The 20,425-nt window shown below is 50.5% G+C and overlaps 2 protein-coding genes across 4 annotated transcripts in view; one reads left to right on the top strand and one right to left on the bottom strand.

The window, feature by feature from the left end:
• Nucleotides 1-1,936: 1,936 nt before the first annotated feature.
• On the bottom strand, nt 1,937-7,839 carry PRR15L (proline rich 15 like). Of its 3 annotated transcripts, XM_077971364.1 has the most exons (3): nt 7,587-7,831; nt 3,491-3,611; nt 1,937-3,228 (listed from the first exon to the last, which is right to left on the bottom strand). In XM_077971364.1, the coding sequence occupies exon 3, from the start codon at nt 3,197-3,199 to the stop codon at nt 2,888-2,890; it is 312 nt and encodes a 103-aa protein (XP_077827490.1). In that variant the 5' UTR covers nt 3,200-3,228; nt 3,491-3,611; nt 7,587-7,831; the 3' UTR covers nt 1,937-2,887. The 3 variants fall into 3 exon arrangements, with proteins under 3 accessions (XP_077827490.1, XP_001084512.1, XP_014974887.1); XM_001084512.5 differs by lacking the exon at nt 3,491-3,611 and having other exon boundaries at nt 1,937-3,231; nt 7,587-7,839; XM_015119401.3 differs by lacking the exon at nt 3,491-3,611 and having other exon boundaries at nt 7,587-7,836.
• Nucleotides 7,478-20,425, top strand: part of CDK5RAP3 (CDK5 regulatory subunit associated protein 3) — a 25,537-nt gene continuing 12,589 nt past the window's right edge. Inside the window, exons 1-6 of the mRNA XM_028835474.2 lie at nt 7,478-7,614; nt 11,452-11,592; nt 11,898-11,962; nt 12,417-12,477; nt 13,307-13,482; nt 18,293-18,415. Of these exons, the coding sequence (XP_028691307.2) occupies nt 11,903-11,962; nt 12,417-12,477; nt 13,307-13,482; nt 18,293-18,415 (420 nt within the window). The 5' untranslated portion in view covers nt 7,478-7,614; nt 11,452-11,592; nt 11,898-11,902. The remainder of the gene's footprint in view (nt 7,615-11,451; nt 11,593-11,897; nt 11,963-12,416; nt 12,478-13,306; nt 13,483-18,292; nt 18,416-20,425) is intronic.

The following is a 20,425-nucleotide window of genomic DNA, read 5'->3' as shown; positions in this document are numbered from 1 at the left end:
GGTGGCCCAGCAGCCTGCCAGGAGCTGACCTGGAAGCTACAGGACCACATTGTTTAGTGACCACCTTGGTCTCTCCCTGTGTTTCTACCACGAGCTCCAGAGATTTGGCCAACGTTTTTTTAATTCCCAGCTCTTATGGCTTCAGAAAGAGCTGGACCTAGCCTCATAAGATGACAGCTTTCTCTTCTTTCTTATTTATTTATTTTTATTTATTTATTTTTTGAGATAGAGTCTCACTCTGTCGTCCAGGCAGGAGTGCAGTGACGCAATCTCGGCTCACTGCAAGCTCCACCTCCCAGGTTCACGCCATTCTCCTGCCTCAGCCTTCCCGAGTAGCTGGGACTACAGGTGCCCACCACCACGCCTGGCTAATTTTTTTGTATTTTTGTAGAGACGGGGTTTCACTGTATTAGCCAGGATAGTCTCCATCTCCTGAGCTCGTGATCCACCCACCTCGGCCTCCCAAAGTACTGGGATTACAGGCATGAGCCACCGTGCCTGGCATATTTATTTATTTTTGAGATGGAGTTTCGCTCTTGTTGCACTCCAGGCTGGAGTGCAAATGGTGCGATCTCGGCTCACCGCAACCTCAGCCTCCCAGGTTCAAGCGATTCTCCTGCCTCAGCCTCCCAAGTAGCTGGGATTACAGGCATGCACCACTATGCTCGGCTAATTTTGTATTTTTAGTAGAGTATTTTTAGTAGAGATGGGGTTTCTCCATGTTGCCCAGGCTGGTCTTGAACTCCCAACCTCAGGTGATCCACCCACCTCAGCCTCCCAAAGTGCTGGGATTACAGGCATGAGCCACCGCACCCGGCCTCTCTTTCTTATTTATTAAAAGACTTTTTTTTTTTTTTTTTTTTTTGAGACGGAGTCTCGCTCTGTCACCCAGGCTGGAGTGCGGTGGCCGGAACTCTGCTCACTGCAAGCTCCGCCTCCTGGGTTTACGCCATTCTTCTGCCTCAGCCTCCCGAGTAGCTGGGACTACAGGCGCTCGCCACCTCGCCCGGCTAGTTTTTTGTATTTTTTTTTAGTAGAGACGGGGTTTCACCGTGTTAGCCAGGATGGTCTCGATCTCCTGACCTCGTGATCCGCCCGTCTCGGCCTCCCAAAGTGCTGGGATTACAGGCTTGAGCCACCGCGCCCGGCCAACATTTTTTTTTTCTGGAGATAAGATCTAGTTCTGTCACCCAGGTTGTAGCGCAGTGCTACTCATAGCTCACTGTAGTCTTGAACTCCTGGACTCGAGCAATCCTCCCACCTCAGCCTTCCAGGTAGATAGGACTACAGGCATGTGCCAGCACAGTCAGCTCCTTTTTGTTTGTTGGTTGGTTTCTTTTTTTAGACATGGGGTCTCACTATGTTGCCTAGGCTAGTCCAAACTCCTGGGCTTAAGCAATCCTCCCACCTCAGCCTCCCAAAGTGCTAGGATTACAGGCCTGAGCCACCATACCCACCTTCTCCTTTTTCTTAAACCAAAGCTGTAGGGTATGGTGGAGTTCCTTATAAAGTAAGGGGGAAGGAAGCCAGTATTAAACTGAGTGCTTACTATGGGGCCTCTCATAGGCCACTTAATACTGACAGTCCCTATGTGATCGGTATTATTTCAGCCCCCTTTTACAGAAGAGGGAACCCAGGCTCAGAGTACAAGCAGATGTTCCCAAGGTCACCCAGCTACTAAGGGGTAGAGCCAGAGTTTGAATCTTAATCCCAAACCAAACCACTGACTCTTTGGGGTCAATCACCAAAGGTCTGCCCTACTCTCTTAGAGCACCTGATGGCCTCTCTGTTAACCGGAGAGAACCGACCACTGACATGTAACTAGCTCCTTCTGCTCCCCCATCCCCATACTAAGGCTAGTTTGATGGTAAAAATTAGTGACCCAGTTCCTATATTGTCACACCTGGCAACCCTTCCTGAAGCTTGAAAGGAACAGTTTGAGCACAAAGGTCCACTTTACTTACATGAAGGAAGATAAAGGCATGAGAAACAGTCATCTCAATAAATGCAAGACATGAGGATAAAAGAGGTTCTCTGCTTTTCCAGCATTGTTATTACAAAGAGAGAAACCTACAATTAGTTTGTTAAAATTCAAGGCTCCAGGACTCATCTCTGGAGCTGATACGTCTTAAATACTATTACAGTAGGGGAGGGAGAGGAGACAATTCCCCATCCACTCCCCCAATTTGGCCCGTGTAGCTTCCCTTTGAGGGTGTGTGACTTGCCACCTGCACAAGTCATGGCCAAAACAGGAGCCAAAAGGCCAAACTACCATCAATCTAGTCTTCTACAGCACCCTAACAGAGTGCCAGTGTCCTCTGCCCCCTCCACACTTGAGGGCAAAGTTCCAGGAAGTTTACTGCCGGTGTTAGGAGGTGAGCTCAAGTTCAGTGTCTCTGCCTCTGGCTCCACAGAAACCAGCCCCTATCACGTGGCTTCTGGAAAATGTGCCCTCCTCAGGATTGGTCCAGGGAGTAGTCACGGGTAGAGAACGTAAAGGGAGGAGCAGTTCAAACTTGACCTTGACCCTGTGTCCAGTGATGAGGTGAAGTCTGTCTGGCTCACTCCATTCTCTGCCATGCCCACCTCTCTGCTGGCCCTGCCATTGCTTCAAGGAGGGCTGTTCCTCTTGGGTGAGGGTTTTCACCCTTGAACTACAGTGCCTTTATATGTGGTCGGGGGGAGGGTGGGAGGACCCTGGGATCTCCCAGGCCTTACAAAAGTGGAGGCACATAAATACAAACCTAAAAACCAGCCATTTCCTGCCAGCAGGTATCAACTACCCCCACGGCTTCAGCTATGGCCAAAGAGGCCAGCGTGGCAAAGTCCTATCTCAGGTCTGGCTGATGGCAGGGAGCCAGGAGGTGTTAGCACCCTCCTCAGCCCTTCACTTTGATGACCGTCCTTCCTCATGATCATCAAAAAGGTTAGGGTTCTCTGCCAGCGTGGCTCTCACTTTCTTCTTCTCCTTGAAGCGTCCCGAGTTGGAGACCTTGACGTGCTTGCCCTTTGTACTCTTGTCCACGATCTTCTCCAGGCGGGTGTTAAAGTCGCTGTTGGGGCCTCCAGCGTCAGGCCTTGGGGGTTCTGCGCCTCCCTCTGTTTGGGCATAGGTGTCAGGGATCTCATACAGCACCTTGGGAGTGGATTTCTTTTTCCGGAGGAAAGTCAGCTTCCACCAACCAATTTCAGTCGTCATGGCGCTCCCTAAGCCGAGGGTGGGGCTTTCTGCTGGAGCAGGGTCGGGGAGACAAAGGGGTCAGTGGGAAAAGGGAGTGGGTGCCTTTGGACCAGCGTGCTGTAGACTCCTAATCATGGGCTGTTTTAAGAATTAAAGAAAGGGCTGGGCGCGGTTCCTCATACCTATAATCCCAGCACTTTGGGAGGCCAAGGCAGGTGGATCACCTGAGGCCAGGAGTTCAAGACCAGTCTGGCCAATGTGGTGAAATCCCGTCTCTACTAAAAATTAGCTGGGCGTGGTGGCACACACCTGTAATCCCAGCTACTCGGGAGGCTGAGGCAGGAGAACCACTTGAACCCGGGAGGCAGAGGTTGCCGTGAGCTGAGATCGCACCACTGCACTCCAGCCTGGGTGACAGAGCGAGACTTGTCTTAAAGAAAAAAAAAAAAAAGAAGAAGAAGAATTAAAGAAAGAATTTAAGGTAGGGCTGAATAAACCCAAGACTGAAATCAGTAGGGGTGACACAATGCTTTTGGAGAGTGTGAGACAAGAAAAGGGTCAAAGTCAAGGTCAAGACAGGGAAGTCACCCGCCAGACAGAGAGGCAGTGGGATAGGCACACACCATTGCCCTGCAGGGTTGTCGGGAGCTTTGAGATAATTCCTGCCAGGCCCCTCAGGGCCATAGGCAGGTGGACAGCTTGCCCGAGTCACACAGCATCCAGGCCTTTGATGCTTTTCCCGAACTTCCCACTACACCACCAGACCCTGCAGCCAGGTGTGGGCAGACCATTGACTGGTAGCATAGGGAGAGAAACGCCCTGTGCATTTTGCTTGGAATTCATTACAAAATTAAATATAATTAGTGACATTTCAAGCAATTTGAACTTCCCAGTGGTGCCCAGCAGGGCTAAAGTAGCTGCTGGGCTGTTCCTAAGGCAGGAGTCAGAGCCTCAGGCTGGGAGTGGGAAGTCCTGGGGGCTGTCCTAGCCTCATGACCTCTGGCAAGCTACCACCTCTCTGGGCCTCCATCTCCTCACCCATCCCATCCAGCCCTAGTATTTAGCTCTACTGTTAGTCCCTGCCCACAGAGGTACCCATGCATTGCAAAGTAAAACTTAGGATAATGGGAATAATTACTAAGGGATGGTTCCCTTTCCCCACCAAGCTTCCACAAGGACAGGAGTTGGAAGGGGAGCTAAAAAGGCAGAAAGCAATTAGAAGGATCCCAGAAGTACAGGGAGACATGGTCATCACGGGTTGTACCTTTCAGGGTGGGGCTTGGGGCTGAAATCCAGGCTTCTCCACTCACAGGCCATGTGCCCTGCCATGGAGCTGCCTTCCCTGGGGGCCTCACCTTTGACTAATTTCCACAAAGGTGCTGTCTGAGGTAGCAGAACTTCTGGGAGAGAAGGTTGCCTGGACATCATTGATAGCTGGGGTATGTAAGATAGAAGCAGATGACAGTCTGCTAGATGAAGGAAGATCAATGACAGAACAGGTAGAGGAACGGTGATGACTGGCGAGGTCAGTGGTCTGGTTCTCGGGACGCCTAGCTGCCGGCTGTGAAAGCTCCCAGGAAGGAAGGCGCAGCTGGTATACACCAGAAAGCTAGAGGGTATCACCTCCTTTTAAAAACTGGAGGGGTGTTCACTGCATTTTTATAGTGACTTTTTTTTTTTTTTTTTTTTGAGACAGAGTCTTGCTCTGTTGTCCAGGCTGGAGTAAAATAGCATGATCTCGGCTCACCGTAACCTCCGCCTCCCAGGTTCAAGCGACTCTCCTGCTTCAGCCTCCCAAGTAGTTGGGATTACAGGCATGCACCACCACGCCTAGCTAATTTTGTATTTTTAGTAGAGACGGGGTTTCTCCATGTTGGTCAGGCTGGTCTCAAACTCCTGACCTCAGGTGATCCACCTGCCTCAGTCTCCCAAAGTGTTGGGATTACAGGCGTGAGCCACCGTGCCCAGCCCAATAGTGCCTTTCTTTGTGTAGGAGTAGAGGATTTCTCTTCTCTAGTTTTCTGATTTCTGGAATTTCCGTAATTAGTATAGATTATTTAAGGGTTGGGGGGCATATCAAATTTAGGAAAGAGGAGAGCATGATGTGGGCCTAGGCTTTACAATGAGCTGAATGCCTGCATCCATACCCCTCGTGCTCTGGTGTCCTGATCCTCCATGTCCCCACCCCCTCCCTCAGAGCACACAGCCGGTGGGTTCCTTCCAACACCTCTCTGTCTGGGAAGCAGCTCCCACATTGCCAGCTCTGTCCCTTTAGCTGGGCTCAAGTAGCAAGAGAAGCTGAGGGGAGATCTTGTGCAGCTCATGCTCAGAAAGTGAAGGAGCGGTGAGAGGGGCTTGATAAATACTTCCAGGGCACCCTGGAGAGGTGAGCGCACCTAGGGACAGCCTGAGAGGTTTGCTTTGGCAGCTTGCCCCACCTGGGCTTAGCACAGCCTTGTACAGAACTTAGTGTTCCAGAATGGGTTTCTGGAAGGAGGTGGGGGAGAGCAGAGAAGGAGGAACAGGGCAGTTGCTTGGCCTGTGGATGCCCCAGTCACTGCCTTGTCTGGAATGAGGCCCACAGCCCCACCACTGCCCATTTGGGGCTACCAAGGAACTTGGGGAATGGAAGAACAGAAGATCCAGCTCCTGAGACTGTCATAACCACCAGACTTTCTAGCTCCGGAGAGAAAAGGGCTTCTGCCTGTGCCCGTTAAAATTCACCTGTTTTAACAGGAATTTCAAGTTGGCAAACCTGGGGCTTAACTCTCCTTGGCGTAAAGGGAGCCACAGATCACAAGGAACTTGTCAGCAAACTGTAGAGATGGGAACAGCCCTTATGGCCTGCCCTGGGGCCTCCATCAAAGCATCAGCTCTGATGCCCTTGCATTCTGGCCTTGTACTCTGGTCTCTCTAGAATACTCTGCCAGAGGCCAGGTGCAGTGGCTCAAACTATAATCCTAGCACTTTGGGAGGCTGAGGCAGGAGGATTGCTTAAGGCCAGGAGTTTAAGACTAGCCTGACCAACTTGGGGAAACCTCATCTCTACTAAAAATACAAAAACACAAAAAATTAGGCGGATGTCGTGTCGTGTGCCTGTAGTCCCAACTACTCGGTAGGCTGAGGCACGAGATTCCCTTGAACTCAGGAGGCAGAGGTTGCAGTGAGCTGAGATTATGCCACTGCATTCCAGCCTGGGTGACAGAGTGAGACTCTGTCTCAAAAAACAAACAACAAAAAAAGAGAATACTGTTTTTGCCAGGCCTTCCTGTCTGTTCTGCCCAGGAGGACATGTGGGCACCAGTAAGCAGGTGTTTGCCCCATTAGGCAAGCTGGACTTATGGAAATCTGAGTTTGCAAAACAGAAAAATTAGCAGACTATTCTTTGTTTTACAAAATAACCCAGCTGTAGGATCCTGTAAATAGTCATCATAAAAAATAGTGTAAAATCTGATTTGCTTTAAAAACAAGCAAACAAAAAAGGTGATGTGATATCCAAACTTCCCAGATTCTCAAAGTTGCAAAGAACAAGATACCTACAACCGCGTGCCCGTGCCTCATCACAGAGGGCTGAAAGGGGTTGGGGGAGTAGGGGCAGGTAGCTTGGGACTTCAAACAGACCCAGCATTTGGTGACACATGGTGGGCCCTGCAGTTCACTCGTGCAGGTTCCTGAGCTGGCCAAGCTAAGGGCTGGGCCCTTGCCCTGGGGCCTTGCAATCCAGGGATGATGGAAATCAGCCCCTGAGGATGCCAGCTTCACCTCTGCTGTTTGCACAGCTTTGGGGCCATGAAGGGCCTCATGGGACAGCCTGCCACCCCCGGTCTTTGGTGGCCAGTGCTATAGCATGCACATGGGTGTCCCAGGACAGGCCCCTCCATTCCAGCTGGGTTCAGTGAGCTGCTCTGAAGGGCTTTGCCCAGACTGAGCCAGGCCCCTCCTGAGCTGGGTCAAGTTAACCATTGACTGGGGCAGAGGTGGAGGGGCAGGGGGACAGATAGGGGAAGCAAGTCAGCTAATATGTTGTAAGACAAAAACCCAGAACTCCCTCCCCCATCCCTCTGCAGGGCCCCAATGGCACTTAGGGAGCCTGCAGGATGAGACGGGGGTACCCCGGATAGGAATGGGGAGATGTTCCTATCAGACAGCTGGAAAAATGCTCCAGACTGGGGGGTCAGAGGGGTGGGCTCCAGTTCAGCAAGAGTTAACAGAAAACTACTCAGCAGTCGCTCTCTTGGAGGCCTGGATTGACTCCAAGAGGCAGTGGGATGAGTCCTGAGTGGAGACCAGGTTAGAGGCCTGGGTTCCTCTTTCCCGCTGGGCTTGTCAGCCATGGAGGCAGAACTGGATGCCCTGACTGGAGTCTGTGCCTTGGTTTCCCCACCCACCACCCCTCTGCCTGTACCTGTAATCCTGACTGCTCCAGGCTGGAGGTGAGACCTTTCCTAGAGAAGCAGTTGAGTGTAGGAGCTGCCTGGGAGGGTGAGACTCGGGGAGGAAGGGTTGCCTCCGGGGTGCTGTATCAGGCAAGGCTCAGCCAGGAGAGGTGGGTAGGAGCAGCTGCACGTCAGGTGCAAGAGAAACAGGTGCAGGAGCTGGTACCTGCTCTGCTGCAGCTCCTGGAGTCAAGGTGAACCTGAAACCCAGCCCCTCCCGGCTAAGTAAACAGAAGCAGAGGCTGGCTCAGGCTGATGAATATTCATTATGCCAGAAATCCAATCCCAGCGCCCCTGCATCCACCCAGAAGCCAGGGTCCTCCAGGGACCGCCACGCAGGAGGAGGGAATCCCAAGGGAGATCTGGGGTCAGGGAGCACAGGAGGCTGTCTCTGTTTCCCCACTCTTGGGTGTCTGGTTGCACTCCCCAGCTATAGCCAAGGTCACCCCACCCATTTCATCTTCTGAGGAGGCTCAGACCCCTCTGCAGTATGGACCACCACCTGGATGTTGCCCAGGGCACAACCAGGAAAGAGTTAAGGGCTGCTGCTTCCATTGGCAGGCTGGGTAGGACGGGGTGCACCCCAGCTTCCTTTGAACTCCCTGAGTCGAAACCAGTCCCTGGTTAAACTGGTTGGCAGACCGGTTCCCAGGCTGTCCCTCCCCTGCCTGAAGCCACAAAGTGGGGACTGGGTTGGGGGCTGTGGCTTCCTCCTGACCTGAAGAGCCCCTCCTCAAAATCTTCCTAGGGAGAAAAAACGAGCACCAGCCTCTCCTCGGGCCAGGCTCTCCAGACCCACCACAACCTCAAACACCGTCATTCCTCTCCCACTTTGCTTGGAGGTGGGCTTCAAGGCCCTTGAGATCTTATGAAGAATTCCATGTTTGTGGGCAGAGGGGCATTGCTTCTTCTGCATAGATTATACTTTTATCAGACTCTCAAAGAGACCTGTGACAGTCTCCCCATTAGCAAAGTGCCACTGGCTTCAACTCCTCCCAGATGTCCAGCAGCCTATTGAAAGGCCTTCCTGGGTATTATGAAGTTGGCAAAAGCTGGAGCAAGTTCTCAAGGAAAGGAGAGATGGGTCCCTAGTGAGGCTGGAAGAGAAGGAAAGGCAAGAAGGCAGGGGATGGGCACATGGTTGGGGACAAGGGTAGAGTGTGTGCGCACAGGGGCCATTGTCCTCACTGATCTGCAGTCTCACTCCCCCTGCAAACCCACCATTGGCCAAGCCTGTGTGCAGCCCTCAGCTGGGGCTGCTCTTGGCAGATGGCTCCGTGATTGGGGAGCGTTGTTTTGCAGCCACCCGGAGGTGGCCTGTCCTGTTTGCGCCGGCATTCTCTCCCCTCGGATGGGCATCTCTGGAGAGTGGAAAACGTCTGCTGCATACTCAGTGTCTCTGCCACTTCCTGGGCCCAGTGCTACCAGCTTAGGTGCCCAATTCACCCACCAGCTACCTTCCTCCATGTACCAGAGGTGTGCGTGTCAGGCAGAGTGAGGCACGGGTAGAGAAAAAGCATAAAATCCCCCTTTCCCTGGCTCTCCCTCTAAGTTACATTTGAAATCTCAGCTTACCAACTCTTAAAGCTGTCCCCCATCTCCAATCCTGCTTCTACTCACTCCAGCTTCTGATGGCCTCTTGGGTTTGTATTCTCCTCCATCTGAAATAGCCCCCTTTCCCTTAAAGAGTCCTTGGGTAGACAGTCCTCCAAAGCCTCCCTACAGCCCACAGCAGAACCCGCTTGGCCTGGCTCTCCTAGGACAGGGCCTCTGCAGCCTCCTTTCGTGCCCACCCACCCCTGCCAACCCTCCCCGAACACTAGGCCCTTCTCTGCCTGCCTTTGTAGGCACGAGGCTGCCTTAGAAGGGTGAGATTAGGAGTGCTGGGTGTGTTCTTGGGTGACAATGTCTTCCCATCGCCTGTGCGACCTAAGATAAACTCCTATTCATCCCTCAAAACCTGAATTAATGATCACACCTCCCACCCCACCAGGAGTTTTCTTGTTTCCCCTTCTGTGTTCCTATAGAACCTGCTCATATACTTCTATTTAACACGATATATATACCATGATTGATTTCCACTTATAGACTTTTAGCTCTTAGATTCCAGAATTATGTGTCACTGATCCAGACCTGACATATAGTAGGTACTTATGCAAGCTTGAAAACACAAATGAGAAACAGAAACATTGTTTTTACCCAAAGAAACTGGTAATGTAGCCCCTTGTTTTGTCCCACGCTCCCTGGGGCAGGTAAACGTGCAGGAAAACCCATTTATTTGCCTTCTTGTGGTTCCAGCTACAGCTGACTTGCTGTCATGTCATCATCTCCCTGGGGGTTGATTGGAATTGAAGGATATAATTTTGCAAGGTCCCCTGCCTCTAGTGCAAAGTACACACAGCTGTCCCAGAAAGGTGCCCACAGCTTCCTAGATCTGTCACTTTCTATAAAAGCCTGGTCCACTCAGAGTGGATATCTGGTTCAGAAGACAAAAACTCCTTCCAGCTCAGGTGTTGGGAAGAGACCAGAAGGTTAGTGGGATGGGCTTTGGTCTGGGGGACAGTAACTCAGAGTCAGTTCCCCGCTCCCCCTCCATAGAGGAAAGGACTTGCCCTGGAGGCACTCATTCCCCGTGCCTCTCTGATGTCTGAGCCCAGGGGAGCAGATTCTTGTTCTCTTAACCCCACACTGAAGAAGGAGCCCCCATAAGTGCCATGGCAGGCCCACCTGTGGCTCTCCCTTCCCAAGCACCACCAGGACCAGGTGCAGGTATGAGGCCCTAGGGCATTACCAGGGAGGGGCCAGCCTGGGGCGCAACCTCTGGCCTTAAGGGCATTTATTTCTGGGAGGAGCAGGACTGGGAGGAGAGTTTGAGATAAGACTGTGAGCTACAAATATAACTCCTCACGTACAGGCCACTTTATTGCTTTTTTTTTTTTTTTTTTTTTTTTGAGACGGAGTCTCGCTCTGTCGCCCAGGCTGGAGTGCAGTGGCCGGATCTCCGCTCACTGCAAGCTCCGCCTCCCGGGTTTACGCCATTCTCCCGCCTCAGCCTCCCGAGTAGCTGGGACTACAGGCACCCGCCACCTCGCCCGGCTAGTTTTTTTTTTGTACTTCTTTTTAGTAGAGATGGGGTTTCACCGTGTTAGCCAGGATGGTCTCGATCTCCTGACCTCATGATCCGCCCGTCTCGGCCTCCCAAAGTGCTGGGATTACAGGCGTGAGCCACCGCGCCCGGCCCACTTTATTGCTTTATAAAAATTTTCACCTTTGGCCAGGCACACTGGCTCATGCCTGTAATCCCAGCACTTTGGGAGACTGAGGCAGGTGGATCACCTGAGGTTGGAAGTTCGAGACCAACCTGACCAACATGGAGAAACCCCGTCTCTACTAAAAATACAAAATTAGCCAGGCATGGTGGCGCATGCATGTAATCCCAGCTACTCGGGAGGCTGAGGCAGGAGAATCGCTTCAACCTGGAAGGTGAGGCTGAGATTGCGCCATTGCACTCCAGCCTGGGTAACAAGAGTGAAACTCTGTCTCAAAAAAAAGAAAAAAAAAAATTCACTTTTAAGCACACCTTCCTAAAACTAGGTTTAAGTGTAACATGCCATATACATACAGTGTGCACGTTTTCAGAAATGTGTTCTCATTGAGTAAAGCAAGTTAAATTCACCTAAGGGAGCCCCAAAGACCTTGGTGCCCTTTTGGGGTGCACAGCCATGGGGCCCCATTGAATTACAAATCCAATCAGCCTGGCATATCCATCCCATTTTACTGACCTCTGCCCAGCAAGTAGATCTAGGCTTCAGGGATATTTCTTCCCCAAAACAGGGAGAAGAGAGGTGCTGCCATTATCCTCAGTGTTCCCCCTTCTCTGGAAGGCCAGGAGATTGGAGATCCTGGGGGTGTCCAGCCTGGTCGAGGTGACAAGTGGGGCAAAACCAAAGATCAGTCTCTGGCAGGCTATACCAGGTGCCGTGGGGAGGCGGGGCAGGCAGAAGCTGCATTCTGATCTGAGGTGGGTGGTGGGGCTGCCATTGGAGGGGGCTCTCTCTTGTTTTCATGCGAGGCGTTCCCTTCAAGGAGATCTCAGCAGGGAGTCGGGGTGTGAGCAGCCAATATTAGGGGGACTGTGTTCCAGGCACTCTTCCAAATGTTCCATAGGTGTGAAATTTTGATCCCCACAGCCGCCCCTTAAGGTGGATTCTCTAACCCAGTACACCCATTTGCACCCCCTCAGCAATTTTCCTGTTGATGTTTGCATTTGTTTCCTGTAGCTACCATGAGTTACCATGAACTCCATGGCTTGAAACAACAGAAATGGATTCTTCTGACCTATCCAGTAAGGCAGAAGTCAGAAATGAGTTTAACTGGTCAAGACCAAGGAGTTGCCAGTGCTGTGATCCCTCTGGAGGCTCCAGGGAGAACCTGTCCTTGATTGCTCCAAGCTCCTGGTGACTGCAGGCACTCCTGGGCTTGTGGCCACATCACTCCAATCTCCGCCTCCTTTGTTTTCACTTCTGTGGGTTTGGCTAAACTCCCTCCACCTCTCTCTTATAAGGATACTTGGGATGGCATTTAGGGTCCACCCCGATGATCCAGGATTCTCTCATCTCAAGATGTTTAACATAATCACATGTGTAAAGAGTCTTTTTCCAAATAAGGTCACACTCATAGCTTCTGGAGATTTGACATGGTTATCTTTGCAGGGATCATTTTTCAGCCTTCCACATTCTTCATTCAGATCACCTCTCTGTATTGTCAGACGTAAGTGTGCTTCCCACATCCTTTTTCAGGGAAGGACTTGCTGCCGGGTCACAGAAGTGTGGTCAGCAGTTGGCCATCAGCTCCTTCAAGGTCTGTCTCAGCGATAGAAAGTCAACTTGCCCGAGGGCTACCATTCTGGGGCAGTGCACTTCTAGAAATATAAAGCCCAGCCATTTCAGCCCCATGAAGGACATTCTCGGGGCAATATTCACTCAGAGGCCCCCACCACATTGACTGAAGCTTTGCTGGACCTGCAGTGCAGTTGAATTTCTGCCTCTGCCCAGTCCTGCTTCCATCTGGTTCCTCTCACAGGAAATGATTCCTAATAAACATCTTGCCCCCCCAAACACCACCTACTTCTGTAGAATGCAACCCATGACACAGACATTTCCATTTTTGCCAGTATGATGGAAGTGAAGTGGTCTTCCTCATGTTATTTATTTGTTCATTTATTTAGAGATGGAGTCCCGCTCTGTTTCCCAGGCTGGAGTGCAGTGGTGCCATCGTGGCTCACTGCAACCTTCACCTCCCAGGTTCAAGCGATTCTCCCACCTCAGCCTCCTAAGTACCTGGACTTACAGGTGTGCACCACTACACCCAGCTAATTTTTGCATTTTTAGTAGAGATGGGGTTTCACCATGTTGGACAAGTTGGTCTGGAACTCCTGACCTAAAGTGATCCACCCACCTCGGCCTCCCAAAGTGCTGGGATTACAGGTGTGCACCATTGCACCTGGCCCGTGTCCTTTATATTAGCATTTCCCTAGTGTACTGGATTTAATAGTGTCCCCGAAAATTCACATTCACTCAGAACCCCAGAATGTGACCTGCTTTGGAAATAAGGTTTCCAGATGTGGTTTTCAGATGTAGTCATCCTGGGTTAGTGTAGGTCCTAAGGCTGAGGAGCAGTGTTCTTACAGGAAGAATGTCATGTGACAATGGAGACCATGTGACAATGGAGGTACCTGCAAGCCAAGGACACCAGGGCCTGCCAGCAGCCACAGAAGCCAGGAAAGAGGCACAGCATCTCCTCTGCAAGGAACCAACCATGCTGACACCTGGATTTCAGACTTCAAGCCTCCAGAACTGTGACAGAGTAAATTTCTTTCTTTCTTTTTTTTTGCAGGGGTGGGGGGAACGGAGTCTTGCTCTGTCGCCCAGGCTGGAGTGCACTGGTGTGATCTCGGCTCACTGCACCCTCCACCTCCCGGGGTTCACGCCATTCTCCTGCCTCAGCCTCCTGAGTAGCTGGGACTACAGGTGCCCGCCACCACGCCCAGCTAATTTTTTGTATTTTTAGTAGAGACAGGGTTTCACTGTGTTAGCCAGAATGGTCTCGATCTCCTGACCTCAGGTGATCCACCCGCCTCAGCCTCCCAAAGTGCTGGGATTACAGGCATAAGCCACTGTGCCAGCCCTGTGAGAGAGTAAATTTCTATGTTTTAAGCCACCCAATTTGTGATGATTTGTTACAACAGCTCTGGGAAACTAGACACCTTGTTTCTAGTAAGGTTGGACATCTTTTCATATATTTATTGATCATGTTCTCTGAAATGATCTTTCCTTCCTTCTTCCCTTCCTTCCTTCCTCTCTCTGTCTTTCTCTTTTTTTTTTTTTTTCTGAGTCAGGGTCTCACTATGTTGTCCAGGTTGGTTTCGAACTCCTGGACTCAAGTGATCCTCCTGCTTCCACCTCCCAAAATGCTGGGATTACAAGCGTGAGCTACCATGCCCAGCCAAAATGATCATTTTTTTCAATGTAGAAAAACTTCTCCATCTCATCACATGAGAGTTGTCTTTCTAGTATCTGCTGACTTAAAAAAAAATCAATGTATTTATGGATCCCTGGCCCCTTTGCATAATTCTATTTATTTATTTATTTATTTATTTATTATTTTTATACACAGGGTCTCCCTCTGTCACCCAGACTGGAATACAGTTGCACAGTCATAGCTCACTGATGCCTCAAACTCCTTGGCTCAAGCGATCTTTCCACCTTTGCATAATTCTACAGCTTTCCAGGGACCTGCTTGCCCATTGGTTGGGAATCCTAACCTACGGGATTACATTTCAATCCTTTATGATGGACCTGAAGGTTCTTCAAGATCTCTCTTTGCCCATCTCTTCAACCTAATTTCTCTCCACTCATCCCATAAACATCCATGTTCCCATAATAAACTTCTTCCTTCTGGAACAGCCATTCTCTCACCTCTGGGCTTTGTCCTTGCTTTTCCTTTTCCCCAGAATGACACCTGTCATTTCCCTTCCTCTTTTCTCTCCTCTCCCTTCTATTACAATTCATGCCATCCTGCAAGACTCAGCTCAAGTGTTACTTCTCCTAAGAGTCTGCTCTGGTGGTGTTCTGTCCTTCTCCCTTGCCTTTTCCCATGCTGAGTTCGGTACTCCTTCTCCTTCTTTCTGTTCCCTTAGCACTCTGAGCATCTCTGAGTGGACCTCTTATTTGCTTTATTATTATTATTTTTTTTGAGACTGGGTTTTGCTCTTGTTGCCCAGGCTGGAGTGCAATGGCATGATCTCGGCTCACCACAACCTCCACCTCCCAGGTTCAAGCGAATCTCCTGCCTCAGCCTCCCTAGTAGCTGGGATTACAGGCATGTGCCACCACGCCTGGCTAATTTTGTATTTTTAGTAGAGACAGGGTTTCTCCATGTTTTTCAGGCTGGTCTCGAACTCCTGACCTCAGGTGATCTGCCTGCCTTGGCCTCCCAAAGTGCTGGGATTACAGGTGCCTCTTATTTGCTTTGTATAGATTTTCTGAGCACCTTCTATGCATGAGCGCAGTACTCTCACACTCTGTGATGACACACTCTGGAGATGCTGTCATGGGATTTGGAAAGTGGCGGGCCCCTCACTCAACATACTGCTACTTTCTTTGAGGCCTAGGACTGTGTCTTCGTGATAAGGTGCTCAGGGTGCATAACGTTGAACTCCATGGGAAAAGAGGCAAATGGATGGGTGGTTTGGTAGTGTCCTTGGTTTTCCTTCTCTTAGCAGATTAGATTCCCACTCCCTTCCATGATAAGTGTGATGAAATAATGAAGTACAGTGGCATCCTTAGGAGATGACACACAGGACCCATTTCATGAAGCCACCCAGGGAGTTCTTTTTCCCAGAAGACTAACAAAGGTGGAGGGATGAGGTGGCCAGGAGGGCATGGGTGGCCAGGGTTAAGGGTGCAATGAGTGGCCCCAGAGCATGACCCAGGTGACTGGCCCCACATAGATTTTCACTGGTCTGTACCAAACTTGTGAAGCTGACCACCCCTAATTTCTTCTCCCTGATTTCCTCCCTTCACTCCCAAGAGGCTCAGGGGATGTTGACTCCAAGTCCTGAGCTGTAGAGGAAAGGATGAGAGAAGGATCTGGGGACCTCGAACCTCTTGTCCCAAGACCAAGCAATCATGGTCCCCACTTATCACAACTACCACCATCATCAAATGCCTTCCTGCACACAGCCTTCCTTTATTATAAGCATCCATTAAGCTCCTGACACTCAATGTCAAGTGTCACGCCGGATGCTGGGGTTATAGAGATGAACAAGTCTGCTTTGGCTTCCCTGCCCACAGGTACTCGCAGATTAGGTGGGGAGACAGACTGAAAAAAGCAACACGCAGGGCATCGTGGCTCACGCCTGTAATCCCAGCACTTTGGGAGGCCAAGGTGGGTAGATCACAAGGTCAGGAGTTCAAGACCACCCTAGCCAACATGGTGAAACCCCGTCTCTACTAAAAATACAAAAATTAGCCGGGCATGGTGGCGTGTGCCTGTAATCCCAGCTACTTGGGAGGCTGAGGTAGGAGAATCGCTTGAACCCGAAAGGCGGAGGTTGCAGTGAGCTGAGATCGCGTCACTGCACTCCAGCCTGGGTGACAGAGCGAGACTCCGTCTCAAAAAAAAAAAAAAAGAAAGAAAGAAAAAAGCAACCAAGGTTACACTCCACACAGCAAGAGGCCCAAGGCTGCTATGTTTCCAGAGCTTCCAGCCTGGCAGGCAGATACACCACACACACACAGGCACACACACCACACCCCATAGTCACTGTGGCTGTGAGCAGACACACAGACCATAAAGTAATAAAAATATAGCAGATAAAATAAATGAGTTATTTGAATGTCGAAGGTAAGCCTTCTTTTTATGGATATTGCGGGAGGATAAGTAATGGGCTTCCTTTCCCAGAATGGGGTGTGGTAAGAATGAACTTTGGAAAGGGGCAGGGCCTGCAGGGGTGGGAGTTCTAAGTGTCTGGCACAACAGCTGAGGAGAAAATAGGAATCAGGTCCAAGGGAGGAATAGATCTGAAGCTGTTGTGGCTGAGCCAAAGGGGCAGGCAGGGGTACAGGAGAAGCAAAGGCACATCACACAGAGAAGAAGAATGCAGGCTGGGGAGCCCAAAAGGCCTGGGTTTGAATCCCAGCCCACCAACTACCCACTGTACAATTTTCCTTTATTTTTATTTATTTATTTATTTATTGAGTCTCTCTGTTGCCCAGGCTGGGGTGCAGTGGCACAATCTTGGCTCATCGCAACCCCCACCTCCCAGGTTAAAGGGATTCTCCTGCCACGGCCTCCTAAATAACTGGAATTACAGGCATGCGCCACCACACCCATCTAATTTTGTATTTTTAGTAGAGATGGGGTTTCACCATGTTGGCCAGGCTGGTCTCAAACTCCTGACCTCAGGTGATCCACCCGCCTTGGCCTCCCAAAGTGTTGAGATTACAGGCGTGAGCCACCGCGCCCGGCCCACTGTATGATCTGTATGATTTTCTTTTCTTTTTCTTTTCTCTTATTTTTTATTTTTTTTTATTTTTTTTGAGATGGAGTCTTGCTCTGTCACCCAGACTGGAGTGCAGTGGTGCGATCTCGGCTCACTGCAACCTCCGCCTCCTGGGTTCAAGCAATTCTCCTGCATCAGCCTCCTGAGTAGCTGGGACTACAGGCAATGTGCCACCACACCCAGCTAATTTTTTTTGTGTTTTTTTTTTTTTTTTTTTTGAGACGGAGTCTCGCTCTGTCACCCAGGCTGGAGTGCAGTGGCGGGATCTCAGCTCACTGCAAGCTCCGCCTCCCGGGTTCCCGCCATTCTCCTGCCTCAGCCTCCCGAGTAGCTGGGACTACAGGCGCCGCCACCTCGCCCGGCTAGTTTTTTGTATTTTTAGTAGAGACGGGGTTTCACCGTGTTAACCAGGATGGTCTCGATCTCCTGACCTTGTGATCCGCCCGTCTCAGCCTCCCAAAGTGCTGGGATTACAGGCTTGAGCCACCGCGCCCGGCCTAATTTTTTGTGTTTTTAGTAGAGACGGAGTTTCACCGTGTTAGCCAGGATGGTCTTGATCTCCTGACCTTGTGATCCGCCCGCCTCGGCCTCCCAGAGTGTTGGGATTACAGGCGTGAGCCACCGTACCTGACCTACTGTATGATTTTCAACATGTTATGTAATTAATCTTTGGCTTCCTTGCCTTTAAAATCTGGTTAATGATGGTACCCACATTATAAGGTTGTTAGAAGAATCAAATTAGATAGGGCTTGTAAAACATTTAGATCTACACTGGCACGTGGACATGTTTATCACGTAATAAGCAAGCTAACAACAACAATAATGAATGGCAAGGCAGGCTGCCTACACAGTGCCTCAGGGCTCTGTGCTTCCTTGTCCAAAGCTGGCACAGCCCTGGTATATCCTCCCTCACCTCTCTACATGTGCTGCCCCTCTCCTAGGGTCCCATCTGCTAAATCAGCAGAGAACTGAGAGATTCCTGATCAGAAACCTACCATACCTCTCTCTGCCTCCTTCTAGCTGCTGGGAGCCCCAACGACTAAAGTCTCCTGAAGTAGACAGAGTCGATGCCCTGGATGCCAGACCAATTATGTGCTTATCTGCCCACAGGCCCTAAAGTTCCCTGTGGCCTTGGAAAAGTGCAGACACCCGCCAATGCTCGTACACTCTTTGAGAACACAGAAGCATGTGCCTTTGGCAGGCTCTCCCCCAGAGCCTCTGCAGTCAGCAGAGGTAGGTTCTGTCCCAGAGCCTCTGGCTTTAGGACAGCCTCCCTGGAGTCAGTAGCTGGGCAGAACTGTTCTCAAACATCCTTTTGCTCCACGTGAGTCACCTTGGGGAGCTGCGGGTGGAGTTTAAGGGCTGGTGGTCCTTGCTTCCATCAACTCACCTGGGCTGGGTCTTCCAGACCCGCCCTGTCCTGTTCTGCCCAGGAAGACAGATAGATACACCTTGAGGGCAGGGCAGTGCCTTGCTTCTTGGGATGTCCCAGAGAGCCCCGAGCACATAGTTGGGGCCCAGTTAAGTGTCTGTTTAATCATGGAGGAGCCTGGGCAATTCCTACAGCCTGAGTCAGGCTGACTCGGATGGGAGCCAAATTCCCATGAAAGATCCCTGAAAAGGCCCTTAGTTCAGCCCTATGAGCCATTTTCAGAGCAGTTTTTCAATTTGTTCTATAATAATAATGATCATATATGATATATATATATATATATATATATTTTTTTTTTTTTTTTGAAATGGAGTCTTACTCTGTTGCCCAGGCTGGAGTGCAGTGGCACAATCTCGGCTCACTGCAACCTCCACCTCCCAGGTTCAAGTGATTCTTCTGCTTCAGCCTCCTGAGTAGCCAAGTAGCTGGGACTACAGGCACCCACCACGCCAGGATGGTTTTTGGTTTTTTTTTGTTTGTTTTTATTTTTTTGTTTTGTTTTGTTTTTGATACAGGGTCTCACTCTGTCGCCCAGGCTGGAGTGCGGTGGCACAATCTCGGCTCACTACAACCTCCGCCTCCCGAGTTCAAGCAGTTCTCCTGCTTCAGCCTCCTGAGTAGTTGGGATTACAGGCATACGCCACCACACCCAGCTAATTTTTGTATTTTTAGTAAAGACGGGGTTTCACCATGTTGATCAGGCTGGTCTCGAACTCCTGACCTCGTGATCCACCCGCCTCAGCCTCCTAAAGTGCTGGGATTACAGGCATGAGCTACCGTGCCTGGCGTGGTTTTTGTTTGTTTGTTTGTTTTAGAGATGGGATTTCACCATGTTGATCAAGCTGGTCTCAAATTCCTGACCTTGGGTGATCTGCCTGTCTTGGCCTCCCAAAAGTGCTGGGATTATAGGCGTGAGCCTCCACGCCTGGCCCATATATGATATTTCATATAGGGAGAGTTTACAAAGCATGAGAAATATATCTACAGTATGTTGTAAACTGTCATGAGTTACTAGTGTGTTTATTTATGCCTCTAAACAGAAATACCCTGAAATAGGATAGCTGTTATCTCCATGTGGGGAAACTGTGGCTATCAGATAGGGTATAGAAATGCTCCAAGACCTCACTGAGCAGAATCTAGGTCTTCCCGCTGCTGTATCACACTATGCATTTCAATCAAAAATTTACTAAGCCTCAAGTGTTGTGCTGTGGTGAGCAGGAGCTGGGGAAGGAATATTTAGAAATGGCACACTCAGGGCCGGGCGCGGTGGCTCATGCCTGTAATCCCAGCACTTTGGGATGCCAAGGTGGGTGGATCACGAGGTCGAGACCATCCTGGCTAACACGGTGAAACCCCGTCTCTACTAAAAATACAAAAACAAAATTAGCCGGGCGTGGTGGTGGGCACCTATAGTCCCAGCTACTCGGGAGGCTGAGGCAGGAGAATGGCGTGAACCCAGGAGGCAGAGCTTGCAGTGAGCCGAGATAGTGTCACTGCACTCCAGCCCCTGCGACAGAGCAAGACTCCGTCTCAAAAAAAAAAAAAAGAAATGGCATACCCAGCTTTGTGAGATCCTGGGGAATCTGGCCTCAGCCCACCCTCCCTCCTTACCCTACCCACTTCTTGGCCAATCTCAAACTCTCCCTTAGCTTCAGCCACCATTCGGACCACAGATTAGCCAGCTTGTGACTCTCCAAGCTGTATCTCCAGCCCCGACAACTCCTTTGAACTCCAAAATTATAGACCCAAGTGCCTTCTGCACACTTTCCATCTGGGGGTATCTCAGCATTGCCAGACCAGGTTCAAAGCTA

This window comes from Macaca mulatta, chromosome 16, assembly GCF_049350105.2.
Source record: "Macaca mulatta isolate MMU2019108-1 chromosome 16, T2T-MMU8v2.0, whole genome shotgun sequence".
Classification (NCBI taxonomy): Eukaryota; Metazoa; Chordata; class Mammalia; order Primates; family Cercopithecidae; genus Macaca; species Macaca mulatta.
The sequence above is the reverse complement of the archived record's forward strand: the minus strand, read 5'-3'. Positions and strand labels throughout refer to the sequence as shown.

Coding starts and splice junctions, on each gene's coding strand:
- PRR15L (XM_001084512.5), bottom strand. CDS start 3,199: ATGACGACTGAAATTGGTTGGTGGAAGCTGACTTTCCTCCGGAAAAAG.